We start from the raw sequence: 16,632 nt of genomic DNA, 5'->3' as shown, positions 1-16,632 counted from the left end.
TCTTGTTTACCTTGATGATCTGAGCCGTGAAGAAGATAGTTATGCGTCCTTTCCCGTGCGTAAACTACTAGACTAGGCTACACTTTGTAGAAAATGATCACTGAGCTATCTGTTGAGCGAAAACTTGAGTCTGCTCACACGGGGCCATATGAGGGGATCCCGTACACTACTCTCTGTGAAGTTCAGCTGTCCAAAACTACAAGTACCTTTTGTTGGGCGCCTATCTGTTCTTTATCTCCCTCACTCTCACACTCAGACAAGAGAATACGATGGTTAGAGCTGCTGTCAATCTTGGCAATCAATGCGCGCAGCCATGTCGCAAGTATTCAAAGCATTTCCCGTCGTGCAACATCAGAAAGTGAGTGGCCAGGGCATTGATCTGAGGAAGGCAAAGAGGCAGGACTCCCCCCTCCTCCTCCTCCTCCTCCTCGTCCTCCTCCTCCCACATAAGAGATGCGAGAGAGAGAGAGAGAGAGAGAGAGAGAGAGAGAGAGAGAGAGAGAGAGAGAGAGAGATTTGTGGCAAAATAAAAGTGAGACAGGGAGGATGGTAGTAACTTCCCGCAGTTTAGTCAGTTTAATAAGCTTACTTAAATGAACATAACTTACAGGCGCAGCGACTGAAAAGTTAAGGATGACTTTTCCCTTTCTGATGCAACATTGTGAGTGACATAGTGACACTTTTTATTTCATTTTGTTAGGGCTCAACAAACGCACTGACCTCTTCAACTTCAATCAAAGTGTCTTAAAATCGTCGTTTCTTTAGAGGAAAATAGATTCAACTGATATGAGATAACGAGAGCAGGTGACAGGAACCCTGGAAGAGGAGTTCAGGGACTAGTTAAGACTTGTGTGATAAAACCGTATTTATTTTCATAGATTAATCAGCACCTAAGGTATACTGACTCTTTCTTGTGACGTTTTTAATGATCATATGAAACAAGGAATTTTGATTTACACACTACCCAGATGTCTCCAGCTCGCTCTTCAGATATTTCCAAATTGCATGGACTGGAAGACACATTATGCACCTCAGCTTTACTAGAATTTTAAATAATTGTTTTGACAGATTATACTGTAAAAAGGACGTCCAACATATAGGCTACATCCATCTCGTCATGCAGAGCATTTTAGATTTATTTTCACGCCGAATATTTATCATTAGATAAATACATTATTATCCAAAGAAAATGTCAAAAATTAAAGACGTATCCTCATGACATGGTCAATTTTGAGAATCATACAATTTAGATGATTAATAAATAAAAATGACTAGTGTGTAATTATATAAAACAAATATGGGCAATGGCACGAAAGAAAATGCTGTTTTCCGGCATCACATTTAACTTTTAACTTTCATGGACTGATCCATTTTATTTCTTAATTTCTGTATAAAATACAATATGGGTTTTAACACAGAAGATATAACTAAAATAATCTATGTGTTGCATCGGTACGCATATTCAGTTAATATTAAGTTAGAGCGATTGCATTCATTTCAATATATCCTGTATTATGATTTAAAACAGATCCGAAACAAGCCGTTTGACATCTCAAATTAAAGTAAAGGTCCAGCTGCTGACCCAGGAAACCCACAGGTTGAGATCATTCGCCAAAACAGAAGCTTTTACATGCGGCACTCTGTATTAAATGAGCATATTGAAATTATCAGCTGAGCTTCGATGAGGCCCACAGATGTCAACCACACAAAATCAATTACAATAGGAGCGTGCACAAATCAGAGCAGAGCCAGAATAGAAAGACAAGAACGAGACAACTGACGGAAAAGTTGTATATAAATCAGCAGCAGCCTTTTGTGACACGCACCAATACACATCAGGCTTCAGCACTCACCCTCAATGACTCCGCTATTCAACATGCCAGAAGAATCACAACAGCAGACTATCATGGATCATATCATAGAAATGAGAAAGTTACTTACAAAGAGAGGAGACAGCAGGAGGAAATTCTGATTGTTAACTGCAGAGTCACATAAAGCTACAAGAGGGAGGAGAAGTAGAGAGAGAGAGAGAGTGTGTGTGTGTGTGTGTGTGTGTGTGTGTGTGTGTGTGTGTGTGTGTGTGTGTGTGTGTGTGTGTGTGTGTGTGGTGGGGGCGGGGGGGGAATTGGCCACACAACTCACAACATCGTATCAGCCCAGACTCTCATGCGCCTCATTTTCCCTCTTTTTTTGTCCAAGGTAAAGTGAAAAGCACCACGTCTCCATCAAGGAGCATCACAATGTCCAATACCCCTCAATTTAAATCTAAAAAAATCTAAAAAAAAAAAAAAGGAGAAAGAAAAGAAAAGAAATACTTACCTTTCCGAAAGAAAGTTTTTCTATAGTTTTGCGGACACTGATTGCCTCCTGAGATTCAACAATTCAATTCAAACAAGGAATCTAATACATGCCACCAATTTTACCAAGACTCAAACACAGTGAAACACCTTAGTATGGTGATAGTTACGCAACAATCTATCACAGTATTTTTCAAATCTACGCATGGTAATTCATATGTGATATCTGCTCTGTGTTCAGTCTCTTCAGTAGCGGACTTACTTGGACTGAAATGTGTGTTTCACGTGTCTCATACGCCATCTTTTGGTCACTGCGAGAAGCTCCTACAGATATCCCTCAACCCGCACAAATCAGATGACTGTATTAGAGACACAATCAGAGGATTTGGGCCTCAGCTTATTTTCATCTTATTTTAAGGTTAACTGCATGCTGCCTGTTTAAATGTGGTAAACCCTGACACAAAGATTGCACCCAGTAAACTAATTTCCGTTAAACACTTGCTGCTATTGGACTGCATTTTTGCTGCTTTGAAAATGACACTTTTATTTGCATCAGGAAATGACAGACATGACTCATTGTGCTTATTGTGACACATGGGTGCAGCTGAGCAGGTGCCAACGGGTGTCGGATAGTTCTCAAAACACAAATAGAGACTACTATTTCTATAGAGGTGACTGTAATGTCTTCCTCTTTATAGCTCAGATGAGTGCGTGAAGCCTGCATGAAGAGCAAAAGACAGTCCAACTTGTTGGGGGGTAAGACAGACACATTTGCATACCCTGTGAGTCTTTGATGCATCTTGAAATTCAAGTCTAGGCCATAAATATTTGAAAAGGAGAGTGTATGAAAATCAACATTTTTGTTACATTAAATTAACATGTGTTCTTCTCCTGTCTCCTGCATGGTTAATTAGAGAACAACTTTCAGTCAATGAGTGAGGATTGTGGGTGGGTGGGGGGTTGATTACAGTGCAGCCAGAGCAGGTTTCTAAGGTATACAGCTGATACATGCTAAGGAATACAGTGATTTGTATTCTTAATGAGGTTTACATTAGAAAGAAGACACTGGCAGCAGACATAAGGGCCTTTTATAATCATAACTGGTACATAAACACATAATATATGCTTCATGGTTTAACATAGTTGTAGTCATAAACATTTGTAAAGCTGCTATACTTATGAACACAGTTAATACCTGCTTTATCACACTGTAAAGCCAGTGAATAAATATGTTAGAATTGCTATTCATTATATCATTTTAAACTTTAACCCTAACCTACAAATGATTGATATGTAATGGTACACATAATTACATAAAAAGATGTATTATTAAAACTGAGGAATATCTTTAATTCATATATTTATATTCATATACTCTTAATGTAGCTATCTACCAGGACTCAAGAAAATGTGCTGATGACACCTTTGTTTTTTACTTGTATTAAGTTTTAAGCATTACATTATAGACAAGTGATGGAATTTGCTATATTGTTTTATCTAGCAGCAGACCTTAGCTCAAGAGGCGGTAGAGAGTTCTGGGAAAAGAACAACTGCCCTTTTACGCTCATGACAGTGAGCATAATAAGTGACTTGCAAAAGGATCCATACAGTACATCTCTGTTCTAAACCTGTCTTTTCTGAATATAAATGCAGGCTATGCTGATCTTGCTTTGCAAACAGTTACACAGCTCACGTAGAAGCATTGTCCTGAATGTGTTGTGTGCTCTAGAAAAAGTGTAAATGTGTGAACATCCTGAACGGCCATCAGTGAGAGAATTCTGCCAACGGTCACAACCGCTGACACGGTCCAGTTGTAAAGGACCGACGTCCACAAAACCAACACAACTTAGTCATTATTGAATGCCAAGTTATGCAATTACCTCAAACAGTATTTGCATACATGCAAATCGCCTCTCTCCCAATTGGACTTGCAAAGTGGGACGCTCTGTTCTCATTAGTTGACCCAAATCTCTTACTTGTAACTCTGGATTTCATCAAAGTTTAGTCAGGATCTAATATTTCCTTTCAAGTTAACAGAGAACCACTGATTAATCATGTTGAAATAAGGAGTGCAACATGCCAATTCTAATTATATACTTATCAGGGACACCATCATACAGCCCGGGCCAACAGTACTACAAATACCAACTCTGTAGTACTCATGAATACACTTTAAAGCAACTATTTATGGTACTATATATGTAATGTATTTCTAAATACATTACCTGGACTTATTATGTTATTTGAGGCCCAATCAAAAATATGGTTAGGTGAAAAACTTCTTCCTTTGCAGCAAATTACACACAGGTAGGATTTTTTGCAGCTACAACCTTTGTGTTTTTAAGTATTTCATTAAAATGCATCTCAAGTATGGCCTAATCTAACAGTTACAACATGGTTTTCTGTATTCATTTATTACTGATGTATCTTTAAAAAAAAAAAAGACTGATGAAATGGATGCATCACTGTGATAGTGCACTGTAGATCTGTGGATGCATTGGTAGCCTTTTCATTTGAGTCGCTGAACATAGTACATTTCACTGAGATCAGTGTGTGCACGGAGCTGCTAGATTAAAGAGGAGGCCCAGGGGTATTTGGTTCATTTACAAAGCAATTGCTTTTATGTACAAAAAGCCCAATTCACTGTAGGTATTGTAAAAACCTTCCATTTAAGGGAAATGAGATTAATTCATTGTTTTATGTTACACTGCACTTTCTCAACACACACTTAATCATTCATGTTGATGGAATTGCGTTCTCCTACTGTTTAATATATTAAGCCGGTAAACAGATTATTCAATATTTAATATTTTTTACATTTGCATCATCTCCCAAATGATATCGTAAAACCCTTGAAATAAAAGATTACACAAAGGCATTGTCTTAGTTATGGAAAATAGTTAGGTCAATGTGGTGCAGCATGACTGTTATTCTGCCTTCTCTCTATTCTTTTTATAGCATGCACGCACGTTGGGAAGAATATTCAGTGATTCATAACTCTTCAATTATTCAACAAATCACCATTCCATTTCTTACATATTAAAATATATACCGTATGTGGAGCTTGAAAATGATAAAACAGCATAAAATACTATTTTGAAATCAAAGCACCTATTGCAACGGCTCCCTTGGTTTTGTATTTGTACAATTGGACTACAATCTGGATCCCCACAGTGCGCAAAGGAGGCGCCGGCTGTGTTTCCACTGTAATCTAATCCTCAGACATTCACGGCAAGTAACAATAATATTTATTTGATGGAAATATGTATCACTGGGAATCAGTCTCCTTTCTCTTCCCCTATCAGGAGAAAACTGTGAATATGTTACAAGTGTAGTGTGCAGTGCAGTGAACAATGTAGACCTGATAACAAGGTCAGACTCCTCAGCAGGGTCTCAATAGGCTCTTCCTTTCAACATAGACCTGGCAAAAAAAGAAAAAGTCAAAGCTTTAACCTAAACATTGTCACTCTTAACATTGACATGAGCTACTTATACTTTTGTGATTTAAAATGAGACATTAAATGTACTGCTGCTGACTTATTCTCTTTTATTTACTTCAACAAAAACTACTCTCTAACAAACATTCCTGTTGGGAAACTGAGCAGTATGTGTCGTAGTCTCTCTGCATGTGAAAAAAGCATCTCTGACTCCAGTAAGTATTTAGTTAAGGATTAATGCGGGAGGCCTTGATTGCGTTTAACAGAACAGGACCCAATTAGCATAATAGGCCCTCTTTCATTCTCTTTGAAGTCCAGAGCACAGAATAACAAATGTATATGAACCACCAGCCAAACGTCAATACATGGAAATGCCACAATCCTCAGTGGAGGGTCTTGGGTGAATTTTTGCAGAAGGAGGGAAAAACATCCCATTTTATTGCAAAATAAGCAAAACAGAGGATGTGATGGGTCTTCTAGCCACCAGGGCCAGCAGGCGCAGTGGGGCCCCGATCCGGGGGGAGAGATGGAGGCAGAGAGGATGTGGCTGCTGAGGGAGGTGCAGCCTCCTCTCTCAGGTGTTTTCAAAGCGCACCACGATGCAGACAAGTGAAAGTAATTACTCTCCAATTAAAGATAAAGATGTCACTTGGGAAGGAGCCGCAGCACAACTGCTCACTATCAGACAAGCAAAGGAAGGCGTGGGCGCATCTATTAAGTGTGTGGATCACATCCTATCAGCGTATTCATGATAAATGTAACATGATAAACATTTGTGTTGAAAACTGCAGAATTTGGTTATAAAAGCACCGTCACACTTTCTATTGAAAAAATGTTTTCTTTTTGAATCAGAAGGTCAATACATGTATTTCTCAGAGTTTTCTTTTACAATTGCAATTGAGACATAGTTCATGATTTAAAGATATGAATTCTGTACTTCAAAATCCAGAGTTATTAGTATCCACCTTCTTGGTTGAAAATACACTGAATTAAAAATGCCCTTTTGAGATGTAAAAAGCTTTGAACTTAAGAAACATTTCAAGAAGCCTCTCTTTTTTTGTATTGCAAGTTCACCTCCTTTGAGCATGCCATAGTTTGGTTCCCTTTCCAAATAATAGAATGGAGTTTAATAGGTCAAGGCAATCAATGTGGAGGTTCAAAGAGAATCTTGGAGCTATGATGAGTGCACATTTTGTACTTTTCCTTTGTACATGATTAGAATAAAGAAACAGCCAATAAACCCATCAGTGAATTTTCGATTTTAGGTTAAAAGTTAACCAAAGAAGTAAAAGTTGCCTTTCTTAGTCTAATTTTTCAATCAAGTCAATTACAAGGCAATGCAAGCTGTGTCTAAGCAGAAGGTCATAGATGATTGAATTTCCCTTTGAAAATCATAGAATTTTGGCTGATGTGATATTGTCAGCTGAATCTACAAGGCATTCAACTAGTTCAAATAAAACGAAATATGAAATAAAATAAATAAATACATATGCGATTAACCATATATTGTGTTAACATCTTTAATATCAACATTTTTATAAATTTCCATTGTGCAACCATCCCCAGTCACACAGAAAATATGTTAGAGGTTATTTTCATCCTGATGTAAGCAAAAATAAAAATTCATTTTGGCAAGCTAAAAGGAGACTGGCAGTGCTACAGGTACATACATATGATATTTCAAGTGGTTTGGTGTAAGATGATAAAATATGATCTGAGTTTTGACAAAAAAATACTACCCTCATGACACATTTAGTACCTTTGTTCTTAACATTCTGTGCAAGTTCCAAGTTGATATCACACTGCAAGTAAAAGCAATTCAGTCATACCTTGAAAACATGATACAGTGTACAATTCAAAGTGCAATAAAATGTAGAAAAGATTATTATGATAACATATGATAACATTTGTTAGACACTTCCGTAGTTAATGAGCACAGCAGCTCCCACTGCGAAGTCCATTTTCCTGTCGCTTTCAGCAACTAGAAACACCTTAACGAGTCAATGCTGCGTGAGCCTCAGAGAGCAGTTTAAATGTTTAGTACAGTTCTTGTACTAATGTATGGAAAGGTTCCAAAAAAATCCTATTTTCTTGCAGAATGCAGTTGTTTGTTGTCATTGTGGAATAGCACCTCAGTGTCCAGAAATTGCTTGAGCTGATATGAGAGAAAAACAAAGTACAAGAACAGTAAATATCAAAAAACAAGATACCCATGACAGCAGAATCTATCAAAATGAAATAATACCAGTTTTTTCTTTTTTACTATGTTTGGAGCCACAAATGAATGAATAAAAAAGGAGGCTCTCGCTGCCTTTTAAGAGGTTCTTCCTTTCCATTCACTAGACTGAAAACACGTGTAACATTAACCCAATATTCTTTCCTTGAGATAGAGAATGTAAGTCAAGTAAAAACCTCCTACCAACCACATTAAACTAAAGCTACATTATTAAAATGGACAGTGAAAAACAATAATTTTTTAGATATTATCACACGCAATAAACAGTCTGTGTGGCACAGATGTGAAAGCCAAAGATTGAATATAAGAATGAGTAAACAGTACTTTGTGCATTTTGTACTTATACATTCATTGCGTAAAATCCTCTCATACTCTTCCTCGATGTGCAAAATACAGTTTATCACTGTTTAATCACTTTTGTGAAGGTTGCACAGCTACTGGTAAGTGAACAGTTATACAGACACACTACAATTGTTAACAATACAGTAACTTGATAACCACAGATATATGTGCGCTGTAGTTCTGAATTATTTTACTTTAAATAATTCCAATTAGTAGAGCCTGTATGTCATTCTGATCTTGATTGTGATGGACACGAAACTGCTTAGTGGCAGAGCAACATCACAGCCCACATCTTAACAGCAGAACTGAAGATGGGATGGGAGAGTAGTGAAAAGATTTGTGAAAAATCAAACACAGTACAACAATACACAGTAGAGCATGCAGTCACAAGGCTGCAATGTAAGTTCTCAAGGAATGAAGATTCCTCATAGATAATAACTCATAAGTCATGCCAGGCTAAGAAGGAGTCATTCATGCTTTCTTCTGACATGAACGCTGCATGATACAAAAAGGTCAAAGGTCAAATGCAGCTAGATGGACACTTTGTTACTGTGTGTTCATTTATCAACATCTGATTATTTTATGTATGTGTGCCCATGTGCTGCACATTTTCTAATCTCAATCCAGAAATGTATTTCTTACCTATCCATGGAGAGCTAATGGTCATAAATATATATCACTAACAATTCAGAAACGACTAACTACATAGTTGTCATTTTTGGCTGATGGATGGAAGTTTTTTTAATAAGGCAGTAACATGACACAAACCCTCTTTCTTTGGTTTACATTAACAACAATGATATCTACTGTTTTTTTTCCCTGATGGCTGCCAGGCTACAGATGGGGAGCTAATTGGTGCTGTGAATGCAGCTGTGCCGACTACTGAACTGTCAAGGTGCTAAATCAAAAGGTGTCTCTTTTGTTAATTATACACAATGCTACAAACAGTCATGTTCGTTTGAGCCCTTTCTTTCCTCAACCATCCATAAATATTTTGGCAGTGGTACAAAAAAAGAAAAACAATTTACACACAATTATCACAGTGGGATGAGCAGACTGCCTGCAGATGTTTGTTTTGATTATAATGGGAGCAGAGGCAGGGCTTTCCTAACCTAGACAAGATGTGTTTCCTACAATCACAACAGAGCAGTAAGCATGCAGTGAGGTGCAGAGCACACATGAGCCCCGTGTTAGAGAGAATTAGTGAGGCCTCGAAAACATTAGCACAGTAAAACATGCAGTTAGGCCTTACTTTATTTCTCGGATTAGACAAACGTGTAGTGAATTCCGTTGCTTAGAGGAGAGGGAGGCGCCAGAGATACAGTAGAAATTGTAGAAACAGGAGGAAGAGGAGGGAGAGGAGGAGGCGGAGGAGGGGGTGGAGGAGGAGGGGTAGGGATGTTAGCCTGTGGTGGAACTACGGAGGAGATGACAGAAGGAAAACAGAGAAGGAGAACACAGCATTGGTTTGTTAGTTGAATGGCCAGTCCTGGGACAGTTTTAAAGCCACAATGAAGTTTTTTTTTCTAAAAGGAGACACAACCACACTTACACTTCCCGTGTTCTACGTACCATGGAACTGGGGGTGGGCGACATGGATAAAATCTAATATCACTCTATGTGTGTATGTTTCTGGAAAGTCAGTTTTGTAGTTGAAATAACCAATAGGAATGTCTATGTTTTTATGCCACTGCGCCAGCAAACAAACATCAAGGATGAACGGATTAGATTTTGCTAGTCAAAGGTCAAGGTCACTGTGACCTAACAAAACAGATTTTTGGCCATAACTCAACGCTATCTATGACTACATTACCCACAAATGTCTCACAGGATAAAATGATGAAGTGAAGACGTTTATAGCCAAAAGGTCAACTTCAATGTGACATCTGCAAAAACACTTTTCTGGCCATCATTCAACGCCATAACTCAGGAAGTGAAGTATGAGAACTGAAGGGGAGACATTTGGTCGGATACTGAATTGGTGACACTAATCTTGAAACTGTGGAGATTAATCTGCCACAAATTTTCTCAAATCAACTAACAGTTTTGTCTATAAAATGTCAGAAAAGAGCGAAAATCACCATTTCCGAGTCTTCAAATGTCTTGTTTTGTCAGGCCATCGGTCTAAAACCCTAAAATATTACAGTAATTTTACTATCACACATGACACAGAAAAGCATTCAATCCTTTCATTTGAAAAGCTTAAACCTGCAGAGGTTTGGCCCTTTTACTTCAATTAGCGATTACCAAAGTAGTTGCAGATTAATTTTCTGTCGATAAAGGTGCCCCTCTCTTACTTAGGAATGTGAAACGATCCATAAACGTACACAGAACAAACATAACATGCATGCAAACATATGGGCTTTTGTTTTTACCAGGCTGATGAAATAGTTAGTGACATCAACGATTTCATGTGGCGTGTTCTTCCTTAAGAATACCAAACAGTGACTGAATTGAAGGTATTTGATAAGAAGAAAGTCAGTAGGATATTGTTGCAAGTTAAGTGTTGCTAGTTAATATATTTTGCACCATTAGTTGTTTCAGACTTATTGTGATCTGTACGCAGTGGTGTGATGTGTGAAGTGCTTTATTATCTTTTTTTATCATTTAAATATTTAATCAGCCTTAAAGAGAAGAAAGCAATGACTAGTTGAAGAGGCATTACACAAGGAAGTTTATTTGATAGATAATTGTTATTTTGTACATAATTTAATTCCTTTCAATATCCCTGACAAGTAATTACAAAAAATACCAGTTTAATGAACCATTTAGAATAACAAATTCAACAATCAAAAACACCTTTTTAATATATAACACATACTTGCAGTGCTGCGTATTCCTGCTTTTATGCTGGCATTATTGAAGTCTCTCATGCATAATACCGTGAAAAAGACTCTTCTTTTAATTCAGGGATTTGAAAGTGCATCTGCATACCTTACTTTAACACCAAAGGGAGAGAAAGTCATTGATTCAGTCTCCGCTGACAAGATGCCACCAGATATATTCTCTGACATTTCTTTATGCTGGAAATAATGTTATAATTGTTGACTTTGCCTCACTGTGCATATTAAGCTTCCACACATGCTGACAGCTTGTGTGATACTGTGGGTGACAGATATTTGTGTGTGTGTGTGTGTGTGTGTGTGTGTGTGTGTGTGTGTGTGTGTGTGTGTGTGTGTGTGTGTGTGTGTGTGTGCGTGCGTGCGCATATGTGTGTGAGTAAGGCAGACAGGCTGACAATCTGCTGCAGCTACAGTGAAAATGAACTTGCCTGTCTGCTGTAGAGTATGAAAGAGATGAAAAGTGAGCGCAGTGTCTTTTATGCAGGTTCAGAGCTACGTTCAAAGCAGCAGCAACGGTATGAAGGAGAGTAGAGTTTGACTGGGTCATTGATCAGCACACAAAATGGCCTCATCAAGCTATTCCTCCCCTGCCTGAAAGCTTCTACACGGATTGCAATTAGAGACTATCAGAGCTCCTAAAAAGGAATAATGTTCAGTTATTAGTAAATGAACAGCCTTATTGCTTGACTCTGCACCTTAAGCCCTTCTCATCTCTACTCCGTCAATCGTCTTTATCCCTTGTTGAACCAAAATATGTCAATGTGATGCCGGCAGAAATTTTACCGGTGCGTTTTTTTTCTTCTTTTTTTTTGGCAGATACAGTAATTATTTCTGTCTATTTCTAAAGTGTTTCTGTGGAATAATGATTTGTACATCCTTTATAAAGCAAAGATGTATTACCTACAACAACCTATAGGCTCAAACGAAGAGAAAATTATTTGAAATTGTATAAATGACCAACCTGTGACTAGTTTACTCTTGAGCGAGGCCTCCGACGCAAGAGCGTAGGACATGGTGATGATCCTCTCCTGCTCCTGTAGAGCTGAGTCAAGAGCCACTAGCCCAACCTCTGGTTTGTCCACAGTCACTGTGGGTGCTAGGTTTTGCACACTGTCCCATGCACAAAAAAATGAAACTTGACAAACTTGACAAATTGACAAAACATGATGATGATGATGGTAATAATGTGGAAATGCATTGATTTCTGTAAGGGCGTCCTCTTGCCACTTGCAGGGATGTCAGAGAGAAGCCTGAGCTACAGCTCAGTGCCTTTGAAGGTGGTGGGAATTTAGCTTGCTTCTGTAGGGTGAATGATTGCCAACAAAGGGCTTGAACTTTAATATTTTGGTTAAACTGGTTGTTTGGCTAACTACGAGGCCTTCCTGAAACCCCAGAATCAGACATTTATCAGCAACACTTAAATGCAAAATCACTCATTATCATTTTATTTACCTGGACTTTGCCAAGATGCTCTTGATGCGCTCCACCTTACGATTACGATCCTCCACCTCCTGCGGACTGAGAGGCTCCTCAGGCTCTGAATCCACATAACGCTCCGGGATCAACACTTTCTGAGGCTTAGAAAGCTACACAAAACAGATAGTGTGTGTTTAGGTCAGATCTACTTGCACAGATGAAGGATATGCAGACATGCAGATATACTGTAAGATCGATATATAACTCACTAAGCCAAGCCTACAACAAGGAGTTAAACTGTTCTTGGACAATTACTTGGTTAAAACTGCAATCAAGTTCAGGCTGAAAGTCGATGTACTGTATATTTTTTTTGTCCTTGATTGAGCGTGATGTTTTTTTTCTACCTTTAGCATATTTTTGTATTGACATTAAACTCATCAGCTGTATTTCTTCGCTGAGACAAAGATAACTTACCTCTTTGTTAAGGTCCAGGTCATAGTCTAGTGGTTCTAGGTCGACCTCATGGGCGGGAGGGGTTGTGGCCGTGGAGCGCAGGGTCAGCCATTCGTCAGAGTGTGAGCGGGGTCTCTCTTTGTGCTCAGGAGGTCTTTCCTCTCCCTGAACGCTCCTAACTCCCTGTGCCTCCTCCCCCTGAACAGCCCGCTCGAGCAACTGCAGGTCAAACTCCTGCTCTCTCTTCCACTGGACAACGCACAAAGGAAAAACATAGACTGTGAAACAAATTACATGATGCTGCCATCAAGCACTTATCAAGTTAATTTGAAAATGACTTGTTTCACTTAACTTAATGTAATAAGTACTGTACAACACACTAGTTCTCACAGGTATGCTAACATGATTTTAAAGGGTGCAGAGACAGAGAGAGAGAGAGAGAGAGAGAGAGAGTGTGTGTGTGTGTGTGTGTGTGTGTGTGTACAGGTGTGAAAAAGGAAAAAATGGAGCATGCATCGATTGAGTATGCATGCTTATGCTCTCTAATCTAATCTGCAAATTCTCTACAATAGTGATAAAGACTGCAAAATGCCACTGACACAAACAGGAAACATCACTTCACTCATACTGATAAAAGTTTCCCCAAACACGACCATACTGAATGTATTCAGATACAAAAATATAATAAATACAAAAAACATGGCAATATGAGTCCATTAGAAAATAATGTTTATTTATTTGCAAGCATTCACATTTGAAAAAGGGATCTTCTTATAACTAACCATTAATTAGCAGATTAAGAAACTGAGTAAACACTGAAATCACTTTAACCAATGTTTTGATATGAAATGGATGTCATACACATTAGTATTGTCTAAATAAAAGGCTTCCTCTCACAAAGACTGGGAAGTGGTAAATGGGACAACAGTAGGCCCTGTTCCATTAACACTCAACACATCTTTATCTTCATTCAAGTGAAGAAAAAGCAAGAAAGATGCCATGATTACGTTGAGATGAATAGCCTTAAATAGGCATTGCTCAATGTATGTCAATGATTTGGTCAGTAGAAAATAAGTAGGCACTTTTTTTCTCTTATTCTCTTTCTCTCTCTCACACAGACGCACACGCACACAAAGCACAAACCACTGCTAAAGAGTAGAAAAGAGAATGGTAGTATGGTGAAAAAGAGAATGTTCTAACAAGGGTCTAACAAGTATAATGGGACAAAAAAAAATACCCAGAAATTGATGAATGTGAGGGGTAGATGGCATTTAAGGCCTGTGTCTGAGGTAATTAGTGTGTTATGTGTTTGTTAATGCTAATGTTATTAGTATATGTGCTTTCCTGCTGTGACAAGTCAAAATGTCTGCTGTGAAAAGGCCTATTACAGTAAAGTCTGAGAACAACATGCGTAAATTAAGCAGTTAGAGCCACTCAGTGAATTACTATATTGCACTAATTGAATGTATTATTATCAACTTTGTAATGTCAGGAACTGAGACAGACTACACTGAGTAAAGGCACGCATTACTACTGTAGATCGCCACTCTCGGTTTGGTTGTTGTCATGCATGAGAGTGTGACATGTGATACTGTTCTAGTAACATACTGATCCCAAGTCTGCTGAAAGTGGGCGTGAGGATGAGGACGAGCTGCGCGAGGATGTAGAGGCGTGGCGGTCTCCGTGGCTCAGGGTGCGTTTGCGCTGGCGGACGAGGGCCTTCTGGTGCCTCTTCATCCTCTCCAGCTGCTCATCAGCACTCATCTTCCCCCTCTGCTGCTGCGCCGGGTCCCCAGAGTACAGACGCTCCAAGGCACTTTTTGGTCTCTCCTAAGACGAGTGGGAGGAAAGAGAGTGGATAACACGAGCAAAAGGTACAGCAGAAGGCAAAGAAGTAGAAGAAAATAATAACAAACCTAAAATGAAGGTAAAAGCTAATGTTAGTTTTCACAACTGAGACATTTCTGAGGTTGTAATTGGAGCATAGAGAGAGATTTAGATGCACAGTGTAAATAACAACCTGTGTAAAAGGTTTTCAGTCCCACAAATGCTTATTTCCTGCGGCTGCTCCGGTTTCCTCCCGCCATAAAGACATGCATGCTAGGTAACATCCTAGCATTCACTGCCATTACAACTGGAGTTGGTCCCCGGGTGCTGGACTATGGCTGCCGACTGCTACTAATTAGTTAAGATTGGGTTAAATGCAGAGGATACATTCCTCGTATGTGTACTTGGCAAATAAAGGAAAGATTAATTCACCACATTTAAAAAAATACATTACTAATTTTTTCAGAGCCTTGTACACTTTCAAGTCTCTAGTGCAGAAATGAAAACATGATCCTTCACTGACTTAACACTGAGGAACACTTCCAGCTAGGTTTGAGAGAGGACTTCGGAGAGCGAGAAGTATTAATGTGATCTCCAAATATCTTGATTAATTAATTCATGAATTTCAGTGATATCATCTTGAATTGAAGTTGTATACTACTGTCTCTGTGTCGTCTCTCCACTGCTTTGGGTGCCCACTTTTGATTCACGCCATATGATTAGATTTTTAGTTCATTCTGTGCCTCACCTTCACGCCGGCAGCTGAGGCTGCTCTTCGGAGGGTCACATATGAAGAGATGCTCGAAGACTGATTTAGCCTGAGCGAGGAGCCAGCCACTCCTGAGGGAAAGCCAACAACATTAAAACACTGTTCTCGACTAAGCCATATAGCCATTTTTTTGGCCAACGTTTTTTAACATAATAAATATTCTACAGCTAAATAAATCTGTTCTACTGGCTCTATCATTCACATACCTCTGCTTGGTAACGTCTGGTAACCGGCATGTCCGGATACTACAGTGATGTGGCTGGAGCCGTCTCCAGCTCCCATAAGCTCTGGATCACTCAGGAAAGGCCTAAGTTCTACCTGTGATTCAGAGACAGAGATTAGAAACAGATGAGAAACTTCAATTTAGACGTTTAAGCAGCACAAACACATAAATACTGAATGTACCTTACTGTCTCCATTAGTATACTGGCCAATCTCTCTGTCCCTTTTGCGTTCATCTGACTGTCGCTTGAGGCCGCGAACAGAAGTGTGTCTGATGACCGTTGTCTCCCGGGGCAACGGGGGCACAGCAGGGGGATGCTCATCAGGGCTGTAGAGCTGAGGTAGAGGAGGTCTGGGAGGCACATCTTCCTCGCCCTGCACACAGAACTGGGAACTGTTAACTACTAATCAATACTTAAAATGACAAACAAGCAGCTACCTCATATTGTTCTGTGACATCAGTCCTTAATATAAGACCACAAAACCACTAATGAATATCTGATGCTACATACAAATTTGTGGACACTTTCTCTGCCCTTGTTTCCTGTCTGTTGTCTCTATATGTATCTATATATCTGCTCCAATGAAGGCAAAATGGCAACAAAAGTAATCTTAAAATAACAAAACTAGAGCTATATAGGCCTTAAATGGCCTGGCCCCGGAGTATTTGTCCGAGATCTTAACCCTGCGTGAGCACAACCGGTCCTTGCGGTCCTCAAATCAGCTGGTTTTAGAAGTCCCAAGATCTAGGTATAAACGGTGGGGTGATCAGGCTTTTTCACTTGCTGCC

General features: G+C 39.1%; 2 protein-coding genes across 8 annotated transcripts in view; both read right to left on the bottom strand.

Annotated features, from left to right (window-relative positions):
- Positions 1–383, bottom strand: part of sox6 (SRY-box transcription factor 6) — a 135,135-nt gene extending 134,752 nt beyond the window's left edge. For 5 of the 7 annotated variants that reach the window (XM_078247842.1, XM_078247886.1, XM_078247834.1 and 2 more), the window contains exon 1: positions 11–382. The gene's annotated coding sequence lies outside the window, so the exon portion shown is untranslated. Of the gene's footprint in view, positions 1–10 lie in introns of all 7 variants that reach the window. The other 2 variants (XM_078247870.1, XM_078247894.1) reach the window with 1 other exon arrangement.
- Positions 384–7,253: 6,870 nt separating this feature from the next.
- plekha7b (pleckstrin homology domain containing, family A member 7b) overlaps positions 7,254–16,632 on the bottom strand; it is a 69,580-nt gene continuing 60,201 nt past the window's right edge. The window contains exons 19-26 of the mRNA XM_078247821.1: positions 16,026–16,217; positions 15,827–15,938; positions 15,600–15,691; positions 14,633–14,854; positions 13,046–13,273; positions 12,608–12,741; positions 12,117–12,265; positions 7,254–7,889 (exon numbers count right to left, since the gene is read on the bottom strand). Of these exons, the coding sequence (XP_078103947.1) occupies positions 7,867–7,889; positions 12,117–12,265; positions 12,608–12,741; positions 13,046–13,273; positions 14,633–14,854; positions 15,600–15,691; positions 15,827–15,938; positions 16,026–16,217 (1,152 nt within the window). The 3' untranslated portion in view covers positions 7,254–7,866. The remainder of the gene's footprint in view (positions 7,890–12,116; positions 12,266–12,607; positions 12,742–13,045; positions 13,274–14,632; positions 14,855–15,599; positions 15,692–15,826; positions 15,939–16,025; positions 16,218–16,632) is intronic.

This window comes from Sander vitreus, chromosome 1 (assembly GCF_031162955.1).
Source record: "Sander vitreus isolate 19-12246 chromosome 1, sanVit1, whole genome shotgun sequence".
Lineage (NCBI taxonomy): Eukaryota > Metazoa > Chordata > Actinopteri > Perciformes > Percidae > Sander > Sander vitreus.
Note: the sequence above shows the minus strand (reverse complement) of the source record. Positions and strands in the feature narration are given on the sequence as shown.